The sequence below is a fragment of the Microcaecilia unicolor genome, chromosome 1, assembly GCF_901765095.1.
Source record: "Microcaecilia unicolor chromosome 1, aMicUni1.1, whole genome shotgun sequence".
In the NCBI taxonomy this organism is placed as follows: domain Eukaryota; kingdom Metazoa; phylum Chordata; class Amphibia; order Gymnophiona; family Siphonopidae; genus Microcaecilia; species Microcaecilia unicolor.
In genome coordinates this window covers 128,191,429-128,218,390 of record NC_044031.1, presented here as the reverse complement: position 1 = coordinate 128,218,390, position 26,962 = coordinate 128,191,429, and the positions used below count along the sequence as shown (strand labels likewise).

Genomic DNA, 26,962 nt, shown 5'->3' with positions numbered 1-26,962 from the left:
TTGGGCACCTTTTTGAGGCTTGGTCTTGAAAAATAATGGACCAAGTAAAGTCGACCAAATGCTTGTCAGGGATGTCCTTCTTTTTTCCACTATTGGCCGAGGACGCCTATCTCTTAAGCACGGCCCAGTCCCGTCTTCGCTACGCCTCCGACACGCTCCCGTGAACTTTGGTCATCCCCGCGACGGACTGCAGTTGAGGGCGCCCAAAATCGGCTTTCGATTATGCCGATTTGGGCGACCATGAGAGAAGGACACCCATCTCCCGATTTGTGTCAGAAGATGGGTGCCCTTCTCTTTTGAAAATGCCCCTGTTAATGTCTCAATAGGTGGCATTAAGTGCATCTGTATTATTTACAGTGCAGATAATGGTTTATTGGGTTTAATATACCATCTTTCGAAAAACAATGTCAAGGTGGTTTACAAAATCAGAAATAAGAAAGTAACTACAAAATCCTGATAGGAAAGGTATAGTGAAAGTACAGTAAGTATATATATTTATTTAGATAAATCTAATTGTATCTGCATTAACTGGGGGGGGGGGGGGGGGGGGAAGGGGGCAGGAGATGCCGGGCATGCCCTCAACATATAATGCAGATGCTCTGAAGTTTACACACATTAGTACTGGCCATTAATGTGTGGTACCTGGACACTTTTAACAGAGCTTAGTAAAAGGGAACCTATGTGAAGCCACTGTCCTCCTCATCTAGGACATAAACAGGAGGCTCACAGAGCTTCAGGATTTCAAGGTTCCCTAAAAAAACAGGCATGGATCCTTTCATGGACAAAGGATATACCTTTTCAAGAAACAAGGTGTGACTACTCTGTTCCAAAATAATCCCCTGGACAAATGAGTGGTGTCCCAAAACTGAACATCTTTCATCTACAGTTCATCCGTTCCATCCAAGATGCAGTGGCATCAGAAAAACTTCTCATCACAGCTTGACTTATCCACATTCCTCCTCTCCCTTCCCCTTTGGGGTTTTCTCTCGAGTCAGATCTTTCCCTACCTGGATTCCTTTGTAGCTATCAGGGATCCTGGGTGATATCTCCTGATATCTCCTTGCTTTCAGAGATTCTAGCACACTCTGGATCTCTGATTCTCCATTCTTACTTTGGTCTGAGACAAGCAAACACCTTTAGAAGTACAACACTGGGGTACTGAATGTCTGCTTTACTGGTGACCTCTCTGATCCACAACACAACTTCTCTAACTCTCTCTCTGTTCTCTTCCTCCTTACCTTGCTCTCTGGAAGAGAGGCAGACACTAAGAATATGCTTTTACTCCTCCTCATGTCACACAGGAAAAGAGGACCAGTTATCCAGCACCATTAGCTACTTACACTCATGTCCTACTAATGCTATTATTCTTCAGGAACATCTAATCAATCCCTCTAGACTGCAGCACACTGGTCGCTCCTGTGGGGGAGTAGCAAGGCTAATGGTCAGGGCAGCTACTTTCATCTTTCTCTTCGCACCTCTTCAGATTCCTCATATGGGAGAGGCACCTTGTTGACAGGAGGGACCCACCCCGTAAATATAAATATATCAATAACTAAAAAACAATTGGCCAGTAAGTAATCAGCATCAGATGCTAGCTATGTCAGTGCTTTCGTTCTTTAAATTTCCCATTAGCAAATGGATAGATTTTGTTTTATGTCAATACGTGGGCAAAAATATGTCCGTTTAAGTTAAAGAGGGACTAGGCAAGTTTTCTGGGGTGGGAGAAAAATTATACAGCTAGTGGTAATATTCTACCACTATCCAGATAACGTTATCTGTCAAAGAGAACCACATAAGTAGCAGAATTAACTTTACCCAGATAATGTACCCATTTTTGGTATCTGGCAAGTTGCCACCAGGACAGTTCCCCCTGGACACTTCCCACCCACCATATTCCCATCTGTCCAATTCCCACTTAAGAGGGACAATTCCCTCTTAGGATTTTTCCCCACCGGTTATATCCCACCCTCCGTAGTTTCGGGGTGTTTTGGGTTTTTTTTTACCATATTTTGTGCCAGTAAGGCAACACTTATGTACTTATTACATACCTGATGGCCTGTAAGTGCAGGACACTTCGCGCGTCACTGTATTCTGTAAGCTCTGCGTGTAACTTGGCGCCCCATCTATGTTCCACCCAGGACTATACCTCCTTACACTTACAGCTATGTGTGACCATACAGAATCGCGCCTAAGGCAACTTATGAGTGTAACTGCCAATTTTCTTAGTGCTACCGTGCCTGAGTAACAATATGTGTAGGTATCAAGTTATAAAAGGGCCTTTTAAGTTTGTACCTGAGACAAGCTAAATGATTTACACAAATCACAAGAAGCTATGTGGGATTTAAACCCCAACGTCCCTGGTTTTCAGTCTAGGGCTATATCCAGATACACAGGTGACCTATCTGAATACTGACCTCCATATATTCTTTTCCATCTAATATTTTCAAAATGATCCCATTTAATGACCTGTTTATATTAGCACTCTGTATTATTCAAGGATAAAAAGCTACAGCTTACATTGTGCTCAACACTGAAATCCTTTGGCTACTGAGCTCCAAACCTCCAGATGACATGCAGTGCTATACTCTTACCATCAGCGTTCATTCAGTTTGTCAATTTATTACCTACCATCAGCCATGCTGCTTAATTTTCAGTTAGTCTTTCAGATCACTAACTGTTCAGCACTTAATTGCTTTGCCTCTGAGGTGGTTATGATGCTTCTGATTTTTTCAGAGCACAAAATGCGTTTTTATATTTAGGACTAAATCATGCATTAATCATGCAGGAGTGTTTCAGTGCAGCACCCAGAATACATCATTCGAGAGAATTATTAGTGCAAACAGTGCATCTAATGAGCTAATCTTGCTTACACAACAGTGGGAGCCTCTATTAGAAGGGCTTTCTTTATCAGCATGTGAGCTGAGACCCTGAAAATGGTCAACAGCATAACATAATTTACACTTGAGCTCTGCAAATCTTTTTCAGTACTAGAAGTCCTTTTGCATTTGACTAAGACATGTTAAAATTCAGCAGCTGCTGCACCTTGATGACCAAAATTAACATGTATTAATTGTGCCCAGTATATTCCCATTCTGTTAATACAAACAAAACACACACTGCATATTAACAGCCCTGCAGACAACACAGACAATGCTCCCTCTAAGCTAGGGTTACCATACGTCCGGATTTCCCTGGATATGTCCTCCTTTTCAGGGGACCGGTGGGGGTCAGGACATTTTTTCCAGCCAGTTCGTTTGTCCGAGTTTCTGGACTGGTGGGCTGGTTGGTAAGCGGGTGAGTGGACGGACGGGCTTGCCTTCTCCTCCCTTCCCCCAGCCTACCATAGCACACCCTGGTGGTCTAGTGGCTTCTTCGGGGCAGGAAAGAACCCCACTCTTTCCTGCCCGCTGAAGCTAACCTCCCCTTTTATCCATGTGCTGCATTTCCTCTCCTTTCCCTTCCCTCCCATCCACAAGCAGCTGTTCCCTTCTCTCTCTCCTATCCACAAGCAGCTTGCCTCCTCTTTCTACCCTCCCGTCCCTACACTGCAGCCCTAGTGGTCTAGTGGCCCCTTTGGGGCAGGAAAGAACCCCACTCTTTCCTGTCCGCTGCTGCTGACTTCCCCGCTGCTGCCACTTCTTGAAAATGGCTGCCAAAACTTCAAGTGGAGGCAGCGGGGAGGTCAGCAGCAGCGGACAGGAAAGAGTGAGGTTCTTTCCTGCCCCAAACAGGCCACTAGACCACCACGGATGCATAAAGGAATCCTGTGCATAAGGAATGGATCCTCAGAAGCTTAGCTGAAATTGGGTGGCGGAGCAGGTGGGGGGAAGAGGGGTTGGTGGTTGGGAGGCTAGGATAGGGGAGGGCAGACTTCTACGGTCTGTACCACAGCCGATAATGGGAGGCGGGACTGGTGGTTGGGATGCGGAAAATACTGCTGGGTAGACTTATATGGTCTGTGTCCTGAAAAGGACAGGTACAAATTCAAGGTAAGGTACACACATATGAGTTTGTCTTGGGCAGACTAGATGGACCATGCAGGTCTTTTTCTGCCGTCATCTACTATGTTACTATGTTACTATGTAGGAACGGGGAGGAAGAGAAGGGGGCAAGCTGCTCGTGGATGGGAGGGAAGGGAGAGGAGAGGGGGACATGCTGTACATGGAAGGAAGGGAAAAGGGGGGAAGTGCAGCACATGGATAAAAGGGTTTGGATAGGAGAGCAGGACATACTGCTCATAGATGGGAGGGAATAGAAAAGAGGATATGCTGCTCATGGCTGTTTGCTTTTTTAGAAACATACATCTTTTCTAATTTTGTATTCAGACTACGGAAGAAAATGCATTTCTATTACTTTTACCAGTATTTTCACTGCTTATAGAATCTGGCTTCCTTGAGGGATCAAGGTGACTATGCGGCTGGGGTGGGGCCAGGGGTGAGGCAGCATTTTATTTTATTTTTTTGTGTCCTCTTTTTTGTCTCCGCAAATATGGTAACCCTACTCTAAGCTAAGCAGTTGCGAACCTTTTTATACTGCCAAAAAGCAGATTTGGACCGCCATATAACAAAATCTCCCTCTTCTCCCCACTTCTGACATCTCTTCCTCTCTATATCCTCTCCCCCCAGGTTAGTTCTTTAAATTTGACTTCGTGGATGGCAGCTGCAGTGCTGAAGACCTAGTGTCTCCTGGCAGCCCTGGACTCTTCCTCTGCTGTGTCCTGCCTCCTCTGATGCAACTTCTTGTTTCCAGCAGGTGAGACACGGTAGAGGAAAGGCCAAGGGTGGCCCAAGGCAGTGTGTCTTGGGCACTGCTGCTGTTGGGCACAGTCAAGTTTAAAGAACCACCCAGGGAGGGGGGGGGGGGAGTGCCAGAACTGGGATGGATGAGAAATAGATGCCGGGACCTGTGAGGGAGGAGAAAGAGATGCCAAGACCTGCAGGGGAAAGAGGAAGAGGGTGAGCTGTTTAAAAATACCTTGGAGACGGTAATTTGCGCTGCTAGGTTTAGGTGCCAGGAAGTCAAACATAAGTGGTTAATTATGCATGCAAATGGCCTCTCATAGAATACTGATTAGCAGAAAAGTAGGTGCCATGATTTAATGATGTGTACTTTGCCAGTTTGATTGGGTGGGCACATGGATACACACGTACATTATAAGATTCTATTGTTTGTTTGTTTATTTATTTATTTATTACAAAGACTTGATATACCGCATATCACAGAATAGTGCTACTAAGCAGTTTGCAAAGTGCTAAATAAAACAAAAGAAGAGGGAAAGAAAAGGTGTAAAACTGAAGAAAGAACAGAAAAAGAAGGGAAAGAGAAAAGAGGAGAGAAAGCGCTAAAGAGTAGAAATTTAGGACTCTTGAAATAAGCAAGTCTTAATTCCTGCCTTGAACTTCTCAAGAGGAGATGCTGTTCTTAGATCACGTTTTAGTGAATTTCATAAGGTGAACAATATAACAGGTGACATCCAGATATAACTGAGTGTTAGAAGAGAGGCATAGTAAAGCATGCTGTGAGGAGTGTAGTAGCCAGGGCGGAGTGTAAAGAATCAAACATTTGGGCAGATAATTGGACACTCATGGTAGTAAACCCTTGAAAACAAAAGTCAGAAGCTTGAACTAGATCTGAGTAACTGTCACAACTCAGGGTAGCTGAGCCCTTGGGTCACAGTTGGATTTACGCTGCTTACTGGCAGGCAAGTCACGCCCCAGCAAAGACTAGACCAGAAAATGGCTCTTAAAAGAGCCCTTGGGAGTGACCACAGAGAATCTAGGCCAGGAAATAACTCTTAAAAGAGCCCATGGGGGGCCCCCAGACAAGTCAAGGTGGAGAGTGGCTCTTAAGAGAGCCCTTTGGGGCTGGCCCAACGGAATTGAGACCAGGGAGTAGGGCCAGACAGCCAAGAAGGAACTTTGCAGGAACAAGGCTCAAGTCACCACCTGGAACAGGGCTGGCACAGGGTGACAGACACTGACTGGAACAATGCTGCAACAAGGCCAAAGACAAAGGCTGAAGCAAGGCTGGAACAAAGACCAGAGAAGATGAATGGAGCAAGGCTGGAAAGAAGATCTGAACAAGGCTGGAACAGGACTGAAGACACAGACTGGAACAAGGCTGCAACTCACACTTGACCAGGCTAGGTGACCCATTGCAAAGGCACTGGCAGAGAGTCAGGAACTTCCTTATATACTACAAGACAGGAAGTGATTACATCAGTCAGCGCCCTCTTGCAGGGCTATAAAAGGAAATGCAAAAGTTCCAGGAAGTTGATGAGATTCTTCTGGTATGGAATGCTGCTAGAGACCATGGAAAACAAAATTATGAAGGTTAATCTCAAACTTATCTTCATTTAAACAGTCTTTTTTAAAAAGTTTTTCATACCTCTGCTCGGAAGCGCTAGAACTGTGCAGTGAAAAAACTTAAAATGGCTGCTTCTTTTAAAGACTACGTCAGACGCCTTTGATACTCATGGCCAACCAGCTTGGGTTTCAAGGGAACATGTCTTATTTGGCATAATTTATTTAAAGAGATATTGTTCTTCAAAAGATCAATGAGTCAAAAACCGTATATCAAACAATGTATATCAAAAAGAATATATATCAGAAAAAGATATTCTTTTAATCCTATTTCTTATTTTTTACTTTCTTATTTCTTTAAAGACCTTATCAGATGAAATCATTCGGAGAAAAAGACTATATTTTATCATTTAGAAAAAATGGCTCCATTCTATTTTACCATTCAATCCTTTAGGTGTTAAAGAATTTAAACGGAATATCCATCATTGTTCAGTTTGTAAAAGTATAAATTTTTTATTTCTACCTAACTTGTTGCCAAATTCTGTAATTTGTTGTAACACAAAACATTTTAGTTGTTCAAACGTATGCCCTTTCTGGGTACAATGATTAACTAGAGGTGAATTAATTCTCTTGGTAGTAATAATATTTTCCTGATATTGTCATACAGACCAATTTCCCCTGTCAGTTTGGCTTTTTTGGGGAGAGGGGGGCACTGGGGCAGTAAGTGGGCAACCTCCCCTAATCCTTCAAGCAGTGGCGTAGCCAGAAGGCAATTTTTGGGTGGGCCAACAGGTTGGATGGGTGGGCACTAGAGTTGCCAACCTTTTTGAAAAAGAAAAAAAACAGCAAACCTGATGCACCCATGCTCTGTCCCTACCCCACTCCCCATAACTTCAATGAGGGTTGCAGTGCAGGCTTCAGTGGCTGCAGGCCAATTTAGAGCTAAGGGAAGTACAATAGACTGCACTATTCAGCCCCACTGAGCCATGGTCCTCCAACACATATATGGTATTGAAGCCAAACACATTCTGCATCCAGAGAACCTCCTGGCCCTCCACCAACAATGGATACAGAGCACAGCAAGGACAATTCTCCATAAAACTCATCATATAAAGAAATTTTGTTTTCTAGTGTAATTTTAATTACAGACATATTATAAATTAACTTTAAAAAAATCTATAAAACAAAAGTCACTCAGAACCTTGAGCAAATCTACCATGCCAACACTAACTTCCAAAAACAAAGATCCTACCTATGAAAAAGAAGTGCCTTAAATATTATAGTAGGGCCCTACAATACAAATACATTTATCAGGAAAGCTGAACAAGCCAAATTACTACAGAATGCTACATGGAAACTTCATGCTAACAGAATACCTCAGTCACACACACAAGACACAAATGCCAAATACAGAATAAGTGACCACAAACTCTAGAAATATAAATTAAATGGAAACCCCAAGAAACTAGACCTTGCATGTAGTACAACACCAGAGAAACAAGAAAGAAAGGCATTTGCTCCTGTGCAAAATATAAAGATGGCACATGCCAGGGATGATGTTAGGGGTTGGTTCCTTGGCCAGAGAAAGCCTGCATGCTGGAAGCTGAAGGCACAGCCTGGTAATGGACTTTGGGGTCCTTTCCTAGATTTCTGTCCTGGACCCCAGCCATGTTTACCATCAACTTTGGCAAGATGTACATTCCAAATCCAACATATTATATTCACAACATTGAAAACAAAATATTATTTTAATACCTTTTTGTTGTCTGGTCATTTTTTCTCAAATCATATTGGTCCCAGTCTCTGGTTTCTGCTTCCCTCTGTCTTCTCTTAACTCACTTGCCAGGGTCTCCTATTTGACATTTCTTCTTTCTTCATGTCCATCATCCATCTCCCATCTCTGTTTTCCTATATTTCCTTGTTCATTATCTCCCCTGTGTTCATATCCCCTCATCCATCATCATTCCTCTGTGCACCTATGCACCCCATGCCCAGCATATCCCTTCTGCGTTCCTATTCTCTCCCTTGTCTGGTATCTCTACCCCCCCCCCCCCCGTGTCCATATACCCCCCTCTCCAGTGTCCAGCATTTTATCTCTATTCCATATCCCCATCCCCCCCCCCTTGGTCAGGCATTACCCCTCTGTGCCCATGTGCTATCCCCATACAGCATCTCACATTTGTGTCCCTGTCCCCATGCTCTCACCTAATGCCCATCATCTCCCTTCTGTATCTGTATACTTCCCTATGTCCCCTTTCTCCCTCCCCCACACCAATGTGTCCCTCTCCTCTCTGATCCCACCCCCCAACCAGCTTCTCTTCCTCTCTTTCCTTCCCCTTATGCATCTGGCTCTTTCTCCCTGCATCTCTCTCCCTTCCCTCTGCATATCATCATCTGCATATCCAGCACCTCTCCTTCCGCTCCCCCCCCCCCCCACACGTCCAGCATCTCTCTCCCTTTCATCCAGCCCCCATACATGTCCAGCACCTCTCCCCTTCACTTCAACCCTCTGCATATCCAGCACTTCTCCCCTTTCCCTCCACCCCCCCCTGCATATCCAGCACCTCTCCCCTTCCTTCCACCCCCCTATATATCCAAAACCTCTCCCCTTCCCTCCAACCTCCCCTCTGCAAATCCCAAAACCTCTCCCCTTCCTTCCAACCTCCCCTCTGCAAATCCCAAAACCTATCCCCTTCCTTCCAACCTCCCCTCTGCAAATCCCAAAACCTCTCTCCTTCCTTCCAACCTCCCCTCTGCAAATCCAAAACTTCTTCCCTTCCCTCCAAACTCCCCTCTGCAAATCCAAAATCTCTCCCCTTCCCTCCAAACTCCCCTCTGCAAATTCCAAAACCTCTCCCCTTCCTTCCAACCTCCCCTCTGCAAATCCAAAACCTCTTCCCTTCCCTCCAAACTCCCCTCTGCAAATCCAAAACCTCTTCCCTTCCCTCCAAACTCCGCTCTGCAAATTCCAAAACCTCTCCCCTTCCTTCCAACCTCCCCTCTGCAAATCCAAAACCTCTTCCCTTCCCTCCAAACTCCCCTCTGCAAATCCAAAATCTCTCCCCTTCCCTCCAAACTCCCCTCTGCAAATTCCAAAATCTCTCCCCTTCCCTCCAAACTCCCCTCTGCAAATTCCAAAACCTCTCCCCTTCCTTCCAACCTCCCCTCTGCAAATCCAAAACCTCTTCCCTTCCCTCCAACCTCCCCTCTGCAAATCCCAAAACCTCTCTCCCTTCCCTCCAACCCTCTGCCCCTGGCAAGTCCAGCACCCTTCTGTTCCCTCCCCTCCCTGCCCTCACTGCCTCCCCTTACTGGGCCAGCACGCAGCACCCCACTGACTTCCTCACCCTCTCCCACCCCTGCCGCAGCGCTTCATTTAATGTTGTCGGCGCTGCTGTTACAGTTTCCCACCCCCGCAGCGGCGCTTTACACTTTACCTAACAGCCAACGCTACAGATGCTTCGCTGACGTCCGAGTCCGACGTCCTGCTCCAGGGCCTTCCGCGTCCCGCCTCCGTAACAGGAAGTTACATCAGCGTGGAAGGCCCCGGAGCAGGACGTCGGACTCGGACGTCAGCACTGCATCTGTAGCGTTGGCTGTTAGGTAAAGTGTAAAGCGCCGCCGCGGGGGTGGGAAACTGTAACGGCAGCGCCGACAACATTAAATGAAGCGCTGCGGCAGGGGCGGGAGACGGTCACGATAAGAATCTGCTTCTGGGCGGGCGGGCCTGAGGCTAAACTGGGTGGGCCTGGGCCCATCCAGACACACCCGTAGCTACACCCCTGCCTTCAAGTACAATGCTGCTCGTTCGGAGCAGTTTGCCAAAACCTAAATGTGCTTGGTAGCAAGGTGTGAATCCTGACATCAATCTGTTAGGATATCAGCGTATATTCCCCTAGTTCCATTCAAAACATACCCGGACCATGCCCTCCTTGCCAGTTGCCTGTGCTTGGGTTTTTGACGTGCATATCCCAGCTTTGTAAAATGGGAACTTAGGGGATCTTTTACTAAGCAGTGGTAGAAAGTGGCCTTAGTGTGGCCTTGTGTGGGTTTTTATTTATTTATTTATTGCATTTGTATCCCACATTTTCCCACCTATTTACAGGCTCAATGTGGCTTACATGTTTTCCATGTCCAAAGGAGAACAGAATCCAATGTAAATAAAATTAGAAACAAACAAACAAAATGTTCCCATTCCTACCCCTAGGAAGAAAGTCTTTAGTGCCCTTTGGTCCTAAACACCACAGAAAGATAGCAGAACATGGAAGAGAAGCTTAAGCAGCAGGAGGTGCATGGAGGAATTCGAGCACCATTAGATGCATGCTTGGATCCACAGCTCTACTGTTGGAAAGTGATAGGACTCAATTTCACGAGGCATGCACATGGGGTCCTGAGTGCCCTGGTACAGCAGAGAAAACATCCAAGAATAAGGAGTGCTACAGGTAGATGGCAGCAGCTGCTACTCTCACTTCCACAGGCTTGGCTATAGCCAAGTGAAAGCTTAGAGGCTAAGGGGCCCTTTTACCAAACACCGGTAGAAAGTGGCCTTAGCGCACCCTTACACGGGTCATTCCTGCGTGCTAAGGCTATTTTTACAGCTGGGGTAAAATGGCAGATTTTTCTATTTTCCCTATTAATGGCAACGCGTTAATTTTCCCATTACCTAGGCGCTAGGGGCTCATGCGCTAAGCATGCGCTAATCAATTTGCATGCAGCAATGAAGCTGCGCTGATTAGCACAGAACATGCCCACTCTCTGCCCCCAGACCCACCCCAGCACACGATGCCTGACCGACACTGTGGAACAAATTGCTTGCAACTGTCAGGACACAAAAGAACTCAGGATTGTTTAAGAGAGACTGCTTATGCAGCATTTGTTGGGACAGGTTAAATAGTGCTTTATGTAGCTGATGGACATAGTATGGCGATCAGTTTACTTCTTATGTTACTGAGGACCCCCTTTTACAAAGCGGCAGTAAGCCCAATGCAGGCTTACCGCTCGCTAAACAGGAAGTATCGCCGGGCTACCGCAGTAGCCCGACAGCACTTCCCACCACCAGCACGCTGTCAAATCCAGCGCTACAAAAACATGCGCTGACGCCAGCGTAGGCCCCCTTTTGCCACAGCTTGGTAAAAGGGGCCCTGAATTTGTATTGTATTTGTTGTGTTCTGTAATATTTTATTATGTGTGTTTGAGCTGTACAGTGCTCTGGACAAGGGCAGTATATAAATGGTAATAAATGAAAATGAACTGAAAAATCCCACAGTACGGCATTTTTTGTTGTGGTAAGCACGTGTTAGTGCTTACCATAGCTTGGTAAAAGGGCCCCTAAGTTCGCAGCTGTTCAAAGACTATGCAGACACAATGGAAGAGGGAGGTGGAAAGTACACAGGAACGCTCAGCTCACCTTTTTACCATAAGAGATAATGTATCAATACTGCAGTTTTATCACAAAGGGCAGGTAGTTTCCCCTGGGAATCCTACAGAACTTGCCTGCTCTTTCCAATTGAAACAATAAAGATGTCCCACCCTTGATGGTAGGATCATGGGCAGAGGACTCCCAAGCGCCTTAGAGGGAATGTTAGGAAGGAGTAAACTACAAGAGAAGACTAAGTGATAGGAAGAGAAGCATGAAGGAAAGAGTAGCTTAGAGGAAGGGTCTTTTTCTCAGAGGACCACTTGTACTAATGTATAAAATCGAATACTTCATGTTATTGTGTGTAGTTCATAAAGGTAAATCAGTTTTCACTGTGTTATTAAGGTGATAATGAACTATTGTTAGCATACCTGTAATTTTTGATAATAGTATTTACCCCCTGTTCCTTTGGACTTTGAGCTCATGTGGAACTGGCCTCTACTGGTCTATAGTACCTTGACTCTTCCATTTGCAATTAAACCTCTACTCCATTTCATCTAGCCCAGTCATTAATGACTGTATTCAAAGGCCATGGACTGTGGGCTTATACAGTAACCTGAAAGACTACTGCTAGGGATTGCTATGGCCATTTTAAACTCAGCACCAGAAAGGGCAAGAATGAAGATTCTTCCTTCCCGACCCCACCATGGATCAGGAAATGTTGAAGGTAAGGCATTGAGGGTGGGGGGGGGGGCAGGCCCTACAGGAAGTTGGGGGGGGGGGGCTCCATGAGGATGGGGGACTTCTGGTTAGGGGAGACTGAATTTGATGATGGCACATCAGAAGACGGGCTCATATATGGGGAGGAATTCTGGGTTGGGATGAATACATACAGGTTAGGGGGGAGCGGTTTGATTGCTGGATAGGGGTCTCAGGTGGCATCAGTGGCTTTGTGTGGCTCTTTTAAAATGCAGCCCAGTGCTCATGGGATGCTTTTTGCTGGGGTTATTTTTCCAGCTATAATGCAGCATTTGGTGTTTACTGCAAACCATGTTATGGAATTTACATATTAATGAGCTGCTTACATGCACTCATGAGTATGTACCTGAGGTAACTTAACTAATACTGTGTTACGGCACCAAAACTTTAATAACACACATTAGAGGGCTAATAATGTGTGGTAGAGTCAGGATATAACTTGATAACTACCCTCCCCCCCCCCCCCCCCCCCATACTGTAGCAAACAGTTTCACTGGAAAACACAGGCCCCCAGACCACTTCTTAAAAGAACAGCACTGCAGTGGTTGTCGAAAGGTGAAAGATTAGCAAAAATGTAAAAACATACAAAGAACATATATTTTCTCTCAATGTGAAATATGGAGGCTATTCCCAATGAGAAATCACTTAATCTAGATGCAGATGGAGACACTGATCATATTAAGGAAATTAGATTTGAATGAAGATGCACATTCACTCCCATTCTCGGAACTGTGCAATACTCAAGAGATTTCCAGCAATGCCAGTAGGCAGAGTATAATATTACTTAAAGATATCATTTATATGCAAATAGAAATGATGTGTTTCAACCTGGGCTTGGAGCCTCACCTAAGAGGTCTAGAATGCAGGATATGCACAATAACTATTCATTAGATATGCTTGAATGCCATGATTTGCCAATTTATTCAAGTACTTCATGCATATTCCATTTGGATAGCTTGAAAAGTAAATGTGTTAGGCAAGGCTCCAGAAATAGTTTGGGAAGCAGCGATACAGAGGACAATTTTTAAGTTATTCACTCAGATAAAAGAACTTTTTGAGAACTGCTCACACTCCATGGGAAGGGGGGAGGTAAAAACGAATGTATTCTTCCATAATGTGTGTATATTTTAGAGATGCACATTCATTTGAAATTAAATTTCGGATTTTCTTGTGTATCAGTAACAGTGCGCACTCTTTTGAAAGTATGCGGGGTTTTTTTGCAGAGTGCATCCTATTCAAAAAGAGCTGCCCTCCTTCAGAAGAGCACACACTGTTTCCAAAAAAAGGATGTATGACCAACAATATTACTTCCATAACGGGAAAAAATTGAAAAACAAAAACAAAAGTTCACATAAATGACTCAAGGATACAAAGCTGCAAATCCCTAGAACTTTTAGCCACATGGAATAAAGGCTTTCCTGAGGCTAGAGAATGCAAGATTGTGGGTAGCTCAGATTCCATACAGATTGCCCAAATTTGAACATGGATCCCAAACCTGCACGTAAACTAGTCAACAAAGCGCTAAAAAAAAAAAAATCAGTTAAACACTTATTGGAAGTAATTAGGAGTTACATGTGTATATGCACCTAAAATTCATAGTGTGCAACTCCAAAGGAGTATGGCCACGGGAGGGGCATCAGAGGATCAGGAACATTCCCAGAAATTAGACGAGATGATATAGAATACCTGCATTTCTGCACTTAAGTGCTACAAGTTGGGCGCCAGCATTTGCACCAGACTTTGGCAGGCAATAAGTGTTTGTGGCAAAAGTTAGGCACAAAACTTTACTATATGGGAGTGGAGGAGTGTCCTAGTGGTTAGCGTGGTGGACTTTGGTCCTGGGGAACTGGGTTCGATTCCCACTGCAGGCACAGGCAGCTCCTTGTGACTCTGGCCAAGTCACTTAACCCTCCATTGCCCCAGGTACAAATACGTACCTGTATATAATATGTAAGCCGCATTGAACCTGCTATAAGTTGCACATGTAACTAAAGTACAAACAGCGCTGATAATTGCCGCTTAACAAGCAATTATTGACACTAATTGGCATTAATTAGAATTTACACACAGGACTGTCTAAGTGAATTCTGTAATGTGATGTGCATAAATTCTATGCTGCATAGTTGAAAAGGGGTGTGGAATGAGCAGGTCGTGAGTGTTTCTAAAATCTATGTGTGTTGTTATAGAATACACCCAGTCAGCGCCTAATTTAGGTGTCGGCATTTACACCAAGTTTTATTTGGCATAACTGCCCTTAACTACATTTAGTCATGTGGACGGGCGTTCGGGGTATTCTATAAACCGCACGGAAATTTAGGCTTGTTCTAAATTTAGGCGTATTTTATAGAATATGCCTAGGCGTACTTCATTTCAGCGCTGATTTTTTAGGTGTAATCTATAGAATCTAGTCCAAAACCCCTGACATTTAAAATCATTTAACCAGCCAGGAATGGCTCCTGGCCGGTTAAATGGCACCTAACTGGCTTTCCAGCAATATTCAGCAGGAGATAGCGGGTTATCTCCCACTGAATATTGTCAGTTAACACTTATCGGATAGTTGGTTCTATCCAAATTTGGCCACCAAAATAGCTGGAATATCTTTGGCTGGTTTAAACTTAACTGGCCAGCGCTGAATATTGGCTTGGCTGGTTAAATTTAAACCGGCCAAAAACCACCCAGATATTCAATGCCAGTCACCAGAAACACACAGGTATTAAATATTGGGCTCAGTGCCAACCACAGGAGTCAGCTGAGCTACCTCCTGCAGTCTGAAGATCAGGCCCAAAATGTGCGCTAAGCTAGTATTCTATAAAGGTCATTTTGCACGGACCACCCTTGACAGAATACTAGCTTAACACGGATCATCCCGGCACCTAAAGTTAGGGTCCCATTTACTGAATCTAGCCCTTTGTTTTGAAGGGAAATGTACCTGTGGAAAAGCAGGCCCAGACTTCTGTCATTACTTTTGGCCTGGACAATTTTGAAAGGAATATTTTTTCCTTTGAGAACTGGTGCAAAGTGCTCCACTAAAAGATTTTAAAATGCCCCCCCCCCCCCCCCCCCCCATATTGTACTAGATGAAAGCAAAAGAAGAGAGTAAAATATTTCAGAGGTTTTAAGAACATATGCTTCCTAATAAAATTGCTACTACTTAACAATTTAACAGTACATACATCGATGACTTATACAACACTTTCTGATACCCCTCAGCTTCCTCGCATGGCCTGTTTCCTATCTCTTTTAGCAGAATTATGTTTGCACCAATGGATCACTTTTCTGACTCATTAGGCGGGTTATACGCTTGACTTAATCTTATCTGATTCACCTCAGTCTCAGCACTCAGTTCCTCTGTTTTGGTCCAATCATTTTGCCCTTCTTGTTAACCTTAAATTTTGTACGCCTAGAGGGACATTTTCGATAGAACGTCTAAATCTGAATTTGGACATTTTACACAAAACGTCCAAATTCTGAACAGGAAAGAAGGTTATTTTTGAATAAGAAAAACGTCTATCTTTTGTTTTCGAAAATACTATGGACATTTTGTGACTTAGAAAAACCATCCAAATGCAAAACGCACAAAATCAAGCCAAAGGGATATAGAAGGAGCCAGCATTTGTAGTAGACTGGTCCCCCTGACATCCTAGGACAGCAATAGGGCACCCTAGGGGGCACTGCAGTGGACTTCATAAACTGCTCCCAGGTACACATCTGACCATTGCTCCCTTACCTTGTGTGCTGAGCACCCCAAAACCCACCCCACACCCACTAACCCCAACTGTACACCACTATCATAGCCCTTAAGGGTGAAGGGGACACCCATATGTGGGTACAGTGGGTTTCTGGTGAGTTTTGGAGGGCTCACAGTTTCCTCCACAAGTGTAACAGGTAGGGGGAGGTAGGAACCTGGGTCCACCTATCTGAAGTGCACTGCACCTACTACTAAACTACTCCAGGGACCTGCATGCTGCTGCAATGGACCTGAGTATGACATCTGAGGCTGGCAAATAATGTTCTTAATCACAATTTATGGGAGTGGGAGGGGGTTAGTGACCACTGGGGGAATAAGGGGAGGTCATCCCCGATTCCCACCAGTGGTCATCTGGTCATTTGGGGCACCTTTTTGTGCCCTATTCGTAAACAGGTCTAGCTCAAACCATAAGTACTAAGTATTGCCATACTGGGAAAGACCAAAGGTCCATCAAGCCCAACATCCTGTTTCCAACAATGGCCAATCCAGGTCACAAATACCCGGCAAGATCCCAAAAAAATGCAAAACATTTTATACTGCTTATCCCAGAAATAGTGGATTTTCCCCAAGTCCATTTAATAATCGTCTATGGACTTTTCCTTTAGGAAGCCGTCCAAACCTTTTTAAAACTCCGCTAATCTAACCACCTTTACCACATTCTCTGGCGACGAATTCCAGAGTTTAATTACACGTTGAGTGAAGAAACATTTTCTCCAATTTGTTTTAAATTTACTACATTGTAGCTTCATCGCATGCCCCCTAGTCCTAGTTTTAGTTTAAATTTTAGTCCTGGACGTTTTTGTTTTATTCCATTATGGCTGAAAAATGTCTAAGTCTTAGGAACGCCCAAGTCCCGCTTGAACACGCCCCTGGCATGCCCCCCTTGAGATTTAGAAGTACTTCAGAGAAAAATGTCTAAAAAGAGGTTTCGAAAATACTGATTTGGACTTTTTTGTGAGATAAATGTCCAAATGCAGACTTATGTCACTTTTTGGATGTTTTTCTCTTGAAAATGAGCCCCATAGTATTTCATCTAGCAATGGCTATTGGTCTAGACCTTACAGACACATTATCTGACTGATTTACAAGATAAACCTTTTGATGCTCAGGCAACCAGTGTTGTATAGTAACTAAGTAAATGTAACTAGTTACTGTACTTAAGTAAAAGTTTTGCTACTTTTATTTGTAAAGAAGTACAGGATAACATGTGTTACTTGTACTGAAGTAATAATTTCACCAATTTTTACTACTTTTATTCAGTTACATATGATACTTGAAGTTAAAAGTAAAAGCAGAAGTGAGATGTAAATGACAATTCCTCGGTAAACCAAATGAAACAGCAAAACCGGGAACAGGATTTTACTACTGTAAACCTTGTCAAGTAAACAGTGGATCATTTCATCTTAAATGTTGCTGTTCAGTGAATATAGCCTATGAGAACAGTGGAGTTGCCTGTGTTTGTTGAACTAGTTACTGATCTCCAGCCAAGCAGAACAGTGATGAGTTGGGTCACTTTAAAGTGGAGATGAAGCTGAAGCTTTTAGCAATTTGTGGTGAACAGACATGACACATGTCTCTACAACAACAGATTGCTGGTCATCCCATGGAAAGTTTTACAGTAGGGTGATTGTGCATTGGACTGATAGAGTCTTTAGACAGGAAGTCTGCTTGTCTGGCCTTAAGACTGAAGGATTCCCACACATTTGACATTCTTGCATCAGTCCTCAAAAATTTTCAAACAGAGTTTTCCATCAGATGAACAATTATTAGAACAACAGACAATGATTCCAACTTTGTCAAATCCTTCTCTGTAATTGGACAGCATGACAATGATAACGAAGATGAAGGTGAAGATGCAAGTGATGAATTAGACAGCACTACTTTTAATGCAGATGATAATGACAATAATGATGATAAAGTATTCCTTGCTATATGGAAGTCAAGTGTTTTAGAGATTACCTCAATTAAAACCTGCAGACCCAGTCAGAAGACATCAGTAATATCCAGGACTTTTTTAAGGGGGTACTTGGGGGTACTGAGTACCGGCATCTTTTCCACTGTCTGCTAAAATTGACCCATGGACCAATTCTGCCTTGTCATAGATTCTGTGACTGGTTGCAGGGGGCCTGGCTGTTTTGGGGTGGGTTCGTCAGTGATCACCCCACCCCTGAAAGGTGGCCTAGCGTTTGAAAAACCGCACTGGTAATATCACAATCTAGCATGATTTGAAGGACCTTTTTTTATCAGAGTGAACAATCCACTTTGTGCTAATGCACTTGTTGAAAACCCTTTCAGCTGTACTGGATGAATGAATCACAAGTGCACTCACTCACATGAGTGACAGTCATTTTCAAAAATTTAGTTTTACTAAAAACAAAGTGGATTGAATTGTAGGGAAATAAAGTTGTTGCGATAAAAACATTAAAAATAGTTGCATTCATTGTAGATGTGGTACTTTTACTTTTTACTCAAAAAGTATTATATTAGGCAATTACTTTTTTACTTTCACTTAAGCAAATTTTTAAAATATGTTCTTCACTGTACTTTTACTTAAGTATTAAAATATGCATTTATTTTTACTTTTACTTAAGTACTTTGACCTAGTACTTTGAACAACACTATAGGTAACCTGCCTGTTCACTGCTTTCTTAACCTCCTTTGATGCACTAGCTCCTCTCAAGTATCATCCCACCTCTTCTCGTCACCACTGCCCCTGGCATCAACACGGCCTGAGCCTCCTAAAGTGGCAGGCACATAAGGCTGAGTATCTTTGGTTGAAATCTAGGTCCTCAGCTGATCTTCAATACTGTACATCATATGTCATTGTGACTTTAACTACCAACTTAAGCAGGCTAAAGCTGCTTATTTCCAATGGCACATTTTGTCAGCTACTTATTCTTCCAAGGAACTATATTCTGTATTTTGGTCACTAACACTAACCATGCCCTTATCAGCAGCAGCATTATCAGTCAAGCCCTCTGCAGAAGCTCTCACTCACTTCTTTACATCTAAAGTAACCTCCCTTAGGGCCACAGTACATTCAGAGTCACAACCCGCGCTTACTGTTATACTGTCCACTTCTCTATCATCTATTCCACTTACTCTCGCCCCATATCCTCTTTTTCTCCCCATGAGACTTCCCCCTCTAGTGTCTGATCTTCTTCTGCCTGGTCTTCTTTTGGCCACTTACTTTGTTTTCTCTTTCCAAAATCCTAGGGCAGACAGAACACACAACTTGTGCACTTGATCCTATTCCATCGTCATGGTTCATACTGTCCAAATTAAACATCCTTCCATTGGTTCTCACTTAATTCCAGTCTTTCTTCTGGCAGTATTCCTTCTGCTTGGAAAATGGCATTGATTCGTCCCCTTCTAAAGAAGTCCTCTCTTGGCCCCTCCCTTCCCAAGCACTACTGTCCGGTGTCCAATCTGTGTTTCGTCTCTAAGGTTCTGGAAAAAATGGTTTTCAACAATTGTCATTTATGGAAAATAATTCTTGGTACACATCCTAGGCAATCCAGCTAGAGAGCTCACTATAGTACTGAAACTGTATTAGCTAGTGTCTTAAGCAAAATCCATGCCCATCTGGAACGCTGTGCCTTGGCAGTCTCCCTTGATCTTTCTTCAGCCTTTGATCTTATCGATCATGCCCTTCTTATTTCACATTTTGCTTCTCTCGGGATTTCTAGAACTGTTCTTCGTTGTTTTTTTTCTTTTCTTTCATCTCATTCTTTCAAGGTTTCAGTTTCTTCTGTCGAGTCTTCCCCTTAGCTGCTTCACTGTGGTGTTCCACAAGTCTCTGTACTCTCTCCACTTTTGGTTATCTTTTTCCTGAGTCCATTAGCTTCTTTCATCCCATTCTTTCAAAGTTTCAGTTTCTTCTGTCGAGTCTTCCCCTCAGCTGCTTCATTGTGGTGTTCCACAAGTCTATGTACTCTCCCCACCTTTTGCTAAATATTTTTCCTGAGTCCATTAACTTCTCTCATTCAGAGTTTCTGCATTTCCATGTATATTTATGCCGATGACATCCTTTTGCTTTACTATACAGATCCGACTACGCCAAATATTGCTCCTTTGCAATCTTGTATTGATGCAGTGTCTTATTGGCTTTCTTCACATTTCATGGTCCTCAACCCAGAAAAAACTGTTGCATGCTGGATCAAAGGCCGCTACTGATCTGCTCTTAAGTGCATCTATTATAGTTAGTTCTGTCCATTATTTGAGGGTTGTAATTGACTCCCAGCTCACTTTTTTGTCTCACATTTCCTCCCTTGTCAAATCCTACTTCTTCATTCTTAGACAGCTTTGATCAGTCTGCAAATTTTTCGATCATGATACCTTCCATAGTCTTATTCTTTCCTTATTCATGTCCAAAATTGATTAGTGTAATATCATTTTCACTGGTGTTACTCAGGTTTCCATTAAGAAACTTCAATCATTGCAAAACACTGCCATCAGAGTCTTATGCCATGCCGGGAAGTTTGATAGTGAGGCATATTTTCAAAGCACTTTGGGAGGCTAAGTTCCATAGGTTTCTATGGAACTTTGGGAGGCTAAGTGCTTTAAAAATATGCCTCAGTGTATCTCACCTTCTTAAGGACCACCACTGGCTGCATTTACTGCTGTATTTAATGGTTTTGATTGGGAAGCAGTTTGTAGGAGCATTAAATGTATAGGTCGATGGAGGAAGTGTTGGGCAAGAAATGCTGCGTCCCTCCTATGTAACGAGCAGCAGTTCATATTCAAAGAGTAATAGCTTCTCTTGGGACCCATGCTAAGAGTCATTCAGAATGTGTTCATTGCCCTGCCTGCCAGTTCGTAAATTATGTTAACTTGTAGAAGAAGCAGAGATTGTGTCAGAACAGCATTGGGAGATGTGAAAATCTGCTTGTATAGAGTCAAAGTAGGCATGCTTACCATTAGGCTGAGCAATGTCAGGGCTGGCATTAGATGATGCAATCAGGGAAATTGCTCTGGGCTCCTATGCCACAGAGTACCTAACCCCTATTGAAGCTGAAAAAGGCATAGATTACTAGCAGGCTCTGGAGTCCTCTACAAAATTTATGCTCTGGACCCTAGTATGTCTAACTTTGGCTCTGAACACTATCTCCCTCATTCTATAATAGTTCACCAAAACTTAAGTATCATTCGCATACTTAAATTTATAGAATACTGCCATTCACAAAGTAAATGGGAGTAGCACACCTAACTGTTATTCTGTAATTATGAGCTAAAACGACTTAGTGCATAATTGCAAGAGGGTGCTCACAGAAGAGGGGCATGGGTGTGCCATAGGCATGGCCAACATTTATGTGAGGAGTTTACAGAACACTAAGTTTATTTATTTATTGGGATTAATTAACCACCTTTATGAAGAGACTCACACAAGGTGGTGTACAGCAGGTTATACAAATAAATGCCACATTTAGGTATGCCTCTTTATGTCAGGCATCGACCTGTTGTAAATATATGGCCCTACATCTAGGTGCACCAATGTTAGTTTATGCTAAAAGTCTATAAGAACACTCATGTGTGTAAGTGTCCTTACACACATGAGTGTTCTTATAGAAGAACATAAAGTGTTCTTGTAGAATAGGCTCACTGCAATTTAATGAAAACATGTAGTGCAACAACGCAGATGATACTGATGCTAACGATGTCTTGGACATTTTGACTGACTGTCATGGCCTCTGCCGAGAACGTGCAGTTGACGTATTGGAGTTATTTTATGTTCCTGCATATGTTGAAAACAGTGTTTGATTAATCTTCACAGCATATTAAAAAAAATTGGGATTATTTTTGTGCTTGATTTTGAACTGATATCGCTTATTTTTCCAAAACTAGCTGGCAACACTGGAAGAGAGCTGTTTTTATCAATGGTCCCAAAGACAGAGGAGATGCAGACCTAGAGCTGAAAAGCAAAAAAGAAAGAGTACAGAACGGTTTGTAGTTTTTTTATTTGCTAATTGGAGTTTTATAGCTAATACTTGCCAGTGGGTGGAGGCAGTGGCATACCAAGGGGGGGGGGGGGCGGGGCGGTCTGCCCTGGGTGCACGCCGCTGGGGGGTGCCGCGGCGCGCGCCTGCTCTGAGTTTGCTGACTTTGCACGTTCGCTGCAGCTCCCTCTGCCCTGGAACAGGTTACTTCCTGTTTCGGGTCAGAGGGAGCTGCAGCGAACGCGCGAAGTCAGGGAACTCTGAGCAGGTGCGTGCTGCGGCACCCCCCCCCCCCCAGCGGCGTGCACCCGGGGGGGGGGGTCCACGCTGCATCGGGGGGGTGCTGCACCCAGGGGGCGGGGCGCCTCCCCGGGTGTCCGCCCCCCTAGGAACGCCACTGGGTGGAGGTGGTGACTTCTGGCATTAGAAACAGCAGCAGAGGCCACACTGATGGAATGTAGAAAAACGACTTGTTAGCTTGATCCCTTCTTCTTTTGAACTGCAGCTTGAAGTCCTTTTTTTAATATTGCAAATATGTCTCTGAACCTTTTCCTCTGAATTATCATCTAAAAGTCTATGTAAAGAACACACTGATGTTTAAGAACCATTTGGATAGGCACAGTCTAAATATCTGGTTCACAGGTGGGCAGTGATATTTGGGAACATTCTTTTAAATCCTTGTGTAAATGTATGAGGATTACAAGGAAAAACTGAAGACTCCTTAACCCTATTTTAAAAACACTGACTAAGCAATCCATAGAGCCTTTGAGATCTCTGGAAGTAGTACTTTGCATTACTTGCACAAGAAATACCCAGCAGAACTGGGGACATAACTGATGATGGCTAGAGAGAGGGAGAACAGAGGTGGAGAATCTGGAGAGACTGTAGTTGGAAGAAAGAATTAAGTCAAGGCAATGGCCATGTTGGTAAATGGGAGAAATATAGCACAACTGCAAATCAAATGAGGAAGCTGAGGCAAGGAATCTTGAAGCAAGAGAGTCAGAGACGTCATCAACATGAAGATTGATTAGTCTCCAAGAATAAGGGAAGGGGAAGATGGTCCAAGGAAGGAGGAAGGCCAATTTCAAAACCAACAGGAAAGGAAGGTTGGTGGTGGTGGTGGGGGGGGGGGGGGGGGGGGGGGTTCATAAGGGAAATGATAGATGACAGCTACATATGAAAAACCAGATGCAATGGGCCTCAAATTAAGAGAATAGATAGGCTTGAGGTGTAAGAATGGTTTGAAACTTGCAGCCCAACACCCTTACCATAACCTCCACAACAGAGAGCAGCAATAGTAACAGAACCTCAGGGGAAAGCCACGTTTCAGCCACAGCAAGAAGAATGGAGGAAATGAGAAAGAAAGAAGTTATGAAGGAAGGAAAGCTTACTGGAAGCTGAGTGGACAAGAAAAGAAAAGACAAGGGTTAGGAAGAAGGGGAACAGAGATAAGGTTGGAAGACTTATGGATGGAAGTGAACAGATAAGGTAAAAGCTGTGATGAAGGACCAGGATAGGAGCTGATGTCTTGAATAAAAAGGAAACGAATATGAGGAGAACTGGAGGAGTAATGAGGTGGCAAGCATGAGATGGTCTCAGAGAGACAGGTGAGGGATGGATGAGGAATACAATATTTCGAACCTTATGAGCAGTAGACAGGGCAAAAGACAGAATGGCTGCTCAGCTGGAAAATGTAAACAGCGGATTAGACAGATGTAAGGACTTGTAGTAGGGAAAAAGATTGTGAAAGGTAAGCAATATGAAAAGTACTTGAACCACTGGAGGCAAGGAAGAGGAAAAAATTGGTATAACAGTTGAACATGAGCAATTGTATCACTTTGAAATAAGTGAGTGGGCGAAAGTTCGACAAGAACTATAATAGAAGAACAGTAACTAGGTGCGGGCAGGAATTGGCCAGGCACAACTCCTGGCTTCTGCTCCATTTAATTTTCCTTCCAGACCACACAGCTCCTGTGTTGTCTCTCTCCTCTTTAAGTGGTAAGCATTTGCATTTTTAAGGGCAACACACAGCAGTCTTCAGCTATACAGAAGCCCTTGCCACAGACCGAGGATGCCCACATTAGGTATCTCTCTAGATGACAGGAGGTGAACATAAGAGAGTATGACCTGGAATTCAAGCCCTGCCTCTTCCACAGACTCTCTGAATGACCCCGGGCAAATCTGTATTCCTATGGCTCAGGTATCCAGTTAGACCACAAGCCCTTTGGGGTAAAAACTCAGTGTTAACAAAATGTACTGCATAGTATGTTGTCAGCTCTAAATAAGTTGTTATTAAGATGTTATGTAAAAACAATTTATTCAATTCAGAAAGTAGCACAAATAATGCTTACTTACCACATATTCAAACACAAGAGTTAGTGTCTCCTTGGTATGGATAATATCATGGAGCAGTACAATGTTGGCATGTTTCAAACCCTTCAAAAGCGAAGCTGAAAAGCAAAGTGAACAAACAAGACAAGTTATTCTACCAGAGTGCTAAAACGCAGAACATATCGTAGTAAAGTCTGAACATGCATTATCTTCTCTGTAACACATTTGCATGGTCATCAAATTCAAAAGGGGTTCATTGGTCTCAAAGCTCTTTGTTCATTCTCAGACCATCAATAATGTAGCCCATTCAAACAGCAGTTTTTCCTTGCATCTAAGCAATAAGCTCATTAACCCAGCTGTCTAACCTTCCCTGTGGGAGAATGCCTTCTGTAAAAAACACACAAGCTACACATAGATGCTTTTTTTCTTATATGTATAATTATATTTAGCAAACAACAAAAGGCTACAAAAGCATAAAAAATGGCCATCATCCTTGAATGAGATTTTATCATAATTTATCATTTGGCCTAAATTTCTGTTCTTATATGGGAAAAGAAAATAAATATATTAATATGCAGAAAGAAATTATCATCTTGCTTTGATCTGGTAAATACAATGAATAGCTGGAAGACTAAGGGGTCCTTTTACTAAGCTACGGTAAGCAATAATGTGTGCACAGCACAGCAAAAAGTGGGGAGTGCTTGGGCATCCTGCAGTAATTTTTGCCTGTACATGTGCTATTTTATTAGTGCTGGGAGCGGATCTGGGGTGGAGAGCGGGCGTGTTCTGCACTAATCAGTTAGTGCAGCTACATTGCTACGCACTAAACAAATTAGCACATGCTTAGCATGTGAACCCTTACTGTCTATGTCAGTGTTTCCCAAGCCCGGTCCTGGAGTACCCGTTGCCAGTCAGGTTTTCAGGATATCCACAATGAATATGCATGAAAGAGATTTGCATATAATGGAGACAGTGTATGCAAATTAAGTTCTTGTATTTTAACATAGTAACATAGTAACATAGTAGATGACGGCAGAAAAAGACCTGCATGGTCCATCCAGTCTGCCCAAGACAAACTCATATGTGTATACCTTACCTTGAATTGAATTTGTACCTGTCCTTTTCAGGGCACAGACCATATAAGTCTGCCCAGCAGTATTTCCCGCCTCCCAACCACCAGTCCCGCCTCCCATCACCGGCTCTGGTACAGACCGTATAAGTCTGCCCTCCCCTATCCTTGCTTCCCAACCACCACCCCCTCTTCCCCCCACCTGCTCCGCAGTTCTTGTATTTTCATTATGGATATCATGAAAACCTGACTGGCGAGGGGTGCTCCAGGAATGGACTTGGGAAACACTAGTCGATATAATGGGTGGTGGTAGGGGTTCACGCGCTAATGGAAAAATAGAAAAACCAGCCCACATAAGGATGTACTAAGGCCACTTTTTGGTAAAAGGACCCCTAAGAAAAGATGATTTGGGGTGAAGTTATCAACATGGGCTATCAATAAGACATGTTATTTAACCACTAATTCGTGCTATTTTACCACAGGTCCCATTTTATTCAATGAGACGGTGGCGTTCCTAGGGTGGCTGACACCCGGGGCGGATCGCCGATGCGCCCCGCCCTCTGGGTGCAGTGCCCCCCCTGGCAAAAGGACACCCCCCGTGAAAGAACCCCCAGATGCAAGCCGCTGCAGGGGTGCCACGCGCGCCTGTCCTTCGTTCGTTCCATGCTCCCTCTGCCCCGGAACAGGAAGTAACCTGTTCCGAGGCAGAGGGAGCATGGAACGAACGAAGGACAGGTGCGCGCGCGGCACTCCCCCCCCCCCCCCCCAGCGGCGTGCACCCAGGGCGGACCGCACCCACCGCCCCCCCTAGGAATGCCACTGCAATGAGACCTAGTTACTAATAACTGGGGTTAACAGTAAAATAATACAAGTTAACAATAGCCACGCTGATAACTTCTACCCTTAAAGGGACATTTTCAAAAGAACGTCTAAGTCAGAATTAGGACATCCTGCTCATGATGAACAAAAAAAAAAGTCCATATCACAGCCGCTGTCAAACGAGAAAAACATTGATATTTCCTGTTCAAAAATACGTAAGGAGGACATCCTTGATCTGAAAACATCCAAAATGAAGAGCCGTTTTCCAAAATAAAACATCCAAAATATGAACGTCAAGAAAGCAAACACAAAAACATGTCTGGCATTATTTTTTGTACAAATATAGTCATGCAGAAATCCCTGCAGTGCAGAGGGGTAGCATAGTGGTCAGTGCAGTGGACTTTAAACAACGGGACCCAGGTACAAATCCCACATTAATTCCTTTATATGTTATTGTGAGCCCTACAGGAACAGATAAAAACTTGTTGTACCTACTCTTGCAGGTGTCTTATAAAATCAGCTACAGTAAGTATTTCTATGTTCCAGGAGGGTTCACGTATTTGTACAGAAATAAAAGAGTTAAAGTGGGAGTTACACTTGGGTTCTATTGTTCCAAGTCCACTGCATTGACACTAGACTACT

At 43.7% G+C, this 26,962-nt stretch overlaps 1 protein-coding gene across 5 annotated transcripts in view; it reads right to left on the bottom strand.

Moving 5' to 3' along the window:
• The window catches only part of CDK14 (cyclin dependent kinase 14), an 857,524-nt gene that overhangs the window by 480,118 nt on the left and 350,444 nt on the right, over positions 1 to 26,962 (bottom strand). For all 5 annotated transcript variants that reach the window (XM_030200090.1, XM_030200096.1, XM_030200123.1 and 2 more), the window contains one exon: positions 24,457 to 24,551. In XM_030200090.1, the coding sequence (XP_030055950.1) occupies positions 24,457 to 24,551 (95 nt within the window). The remainder of the gene's footprint in view (positions 1 to 24,456; positions 24,552 to 26,962) is intronic.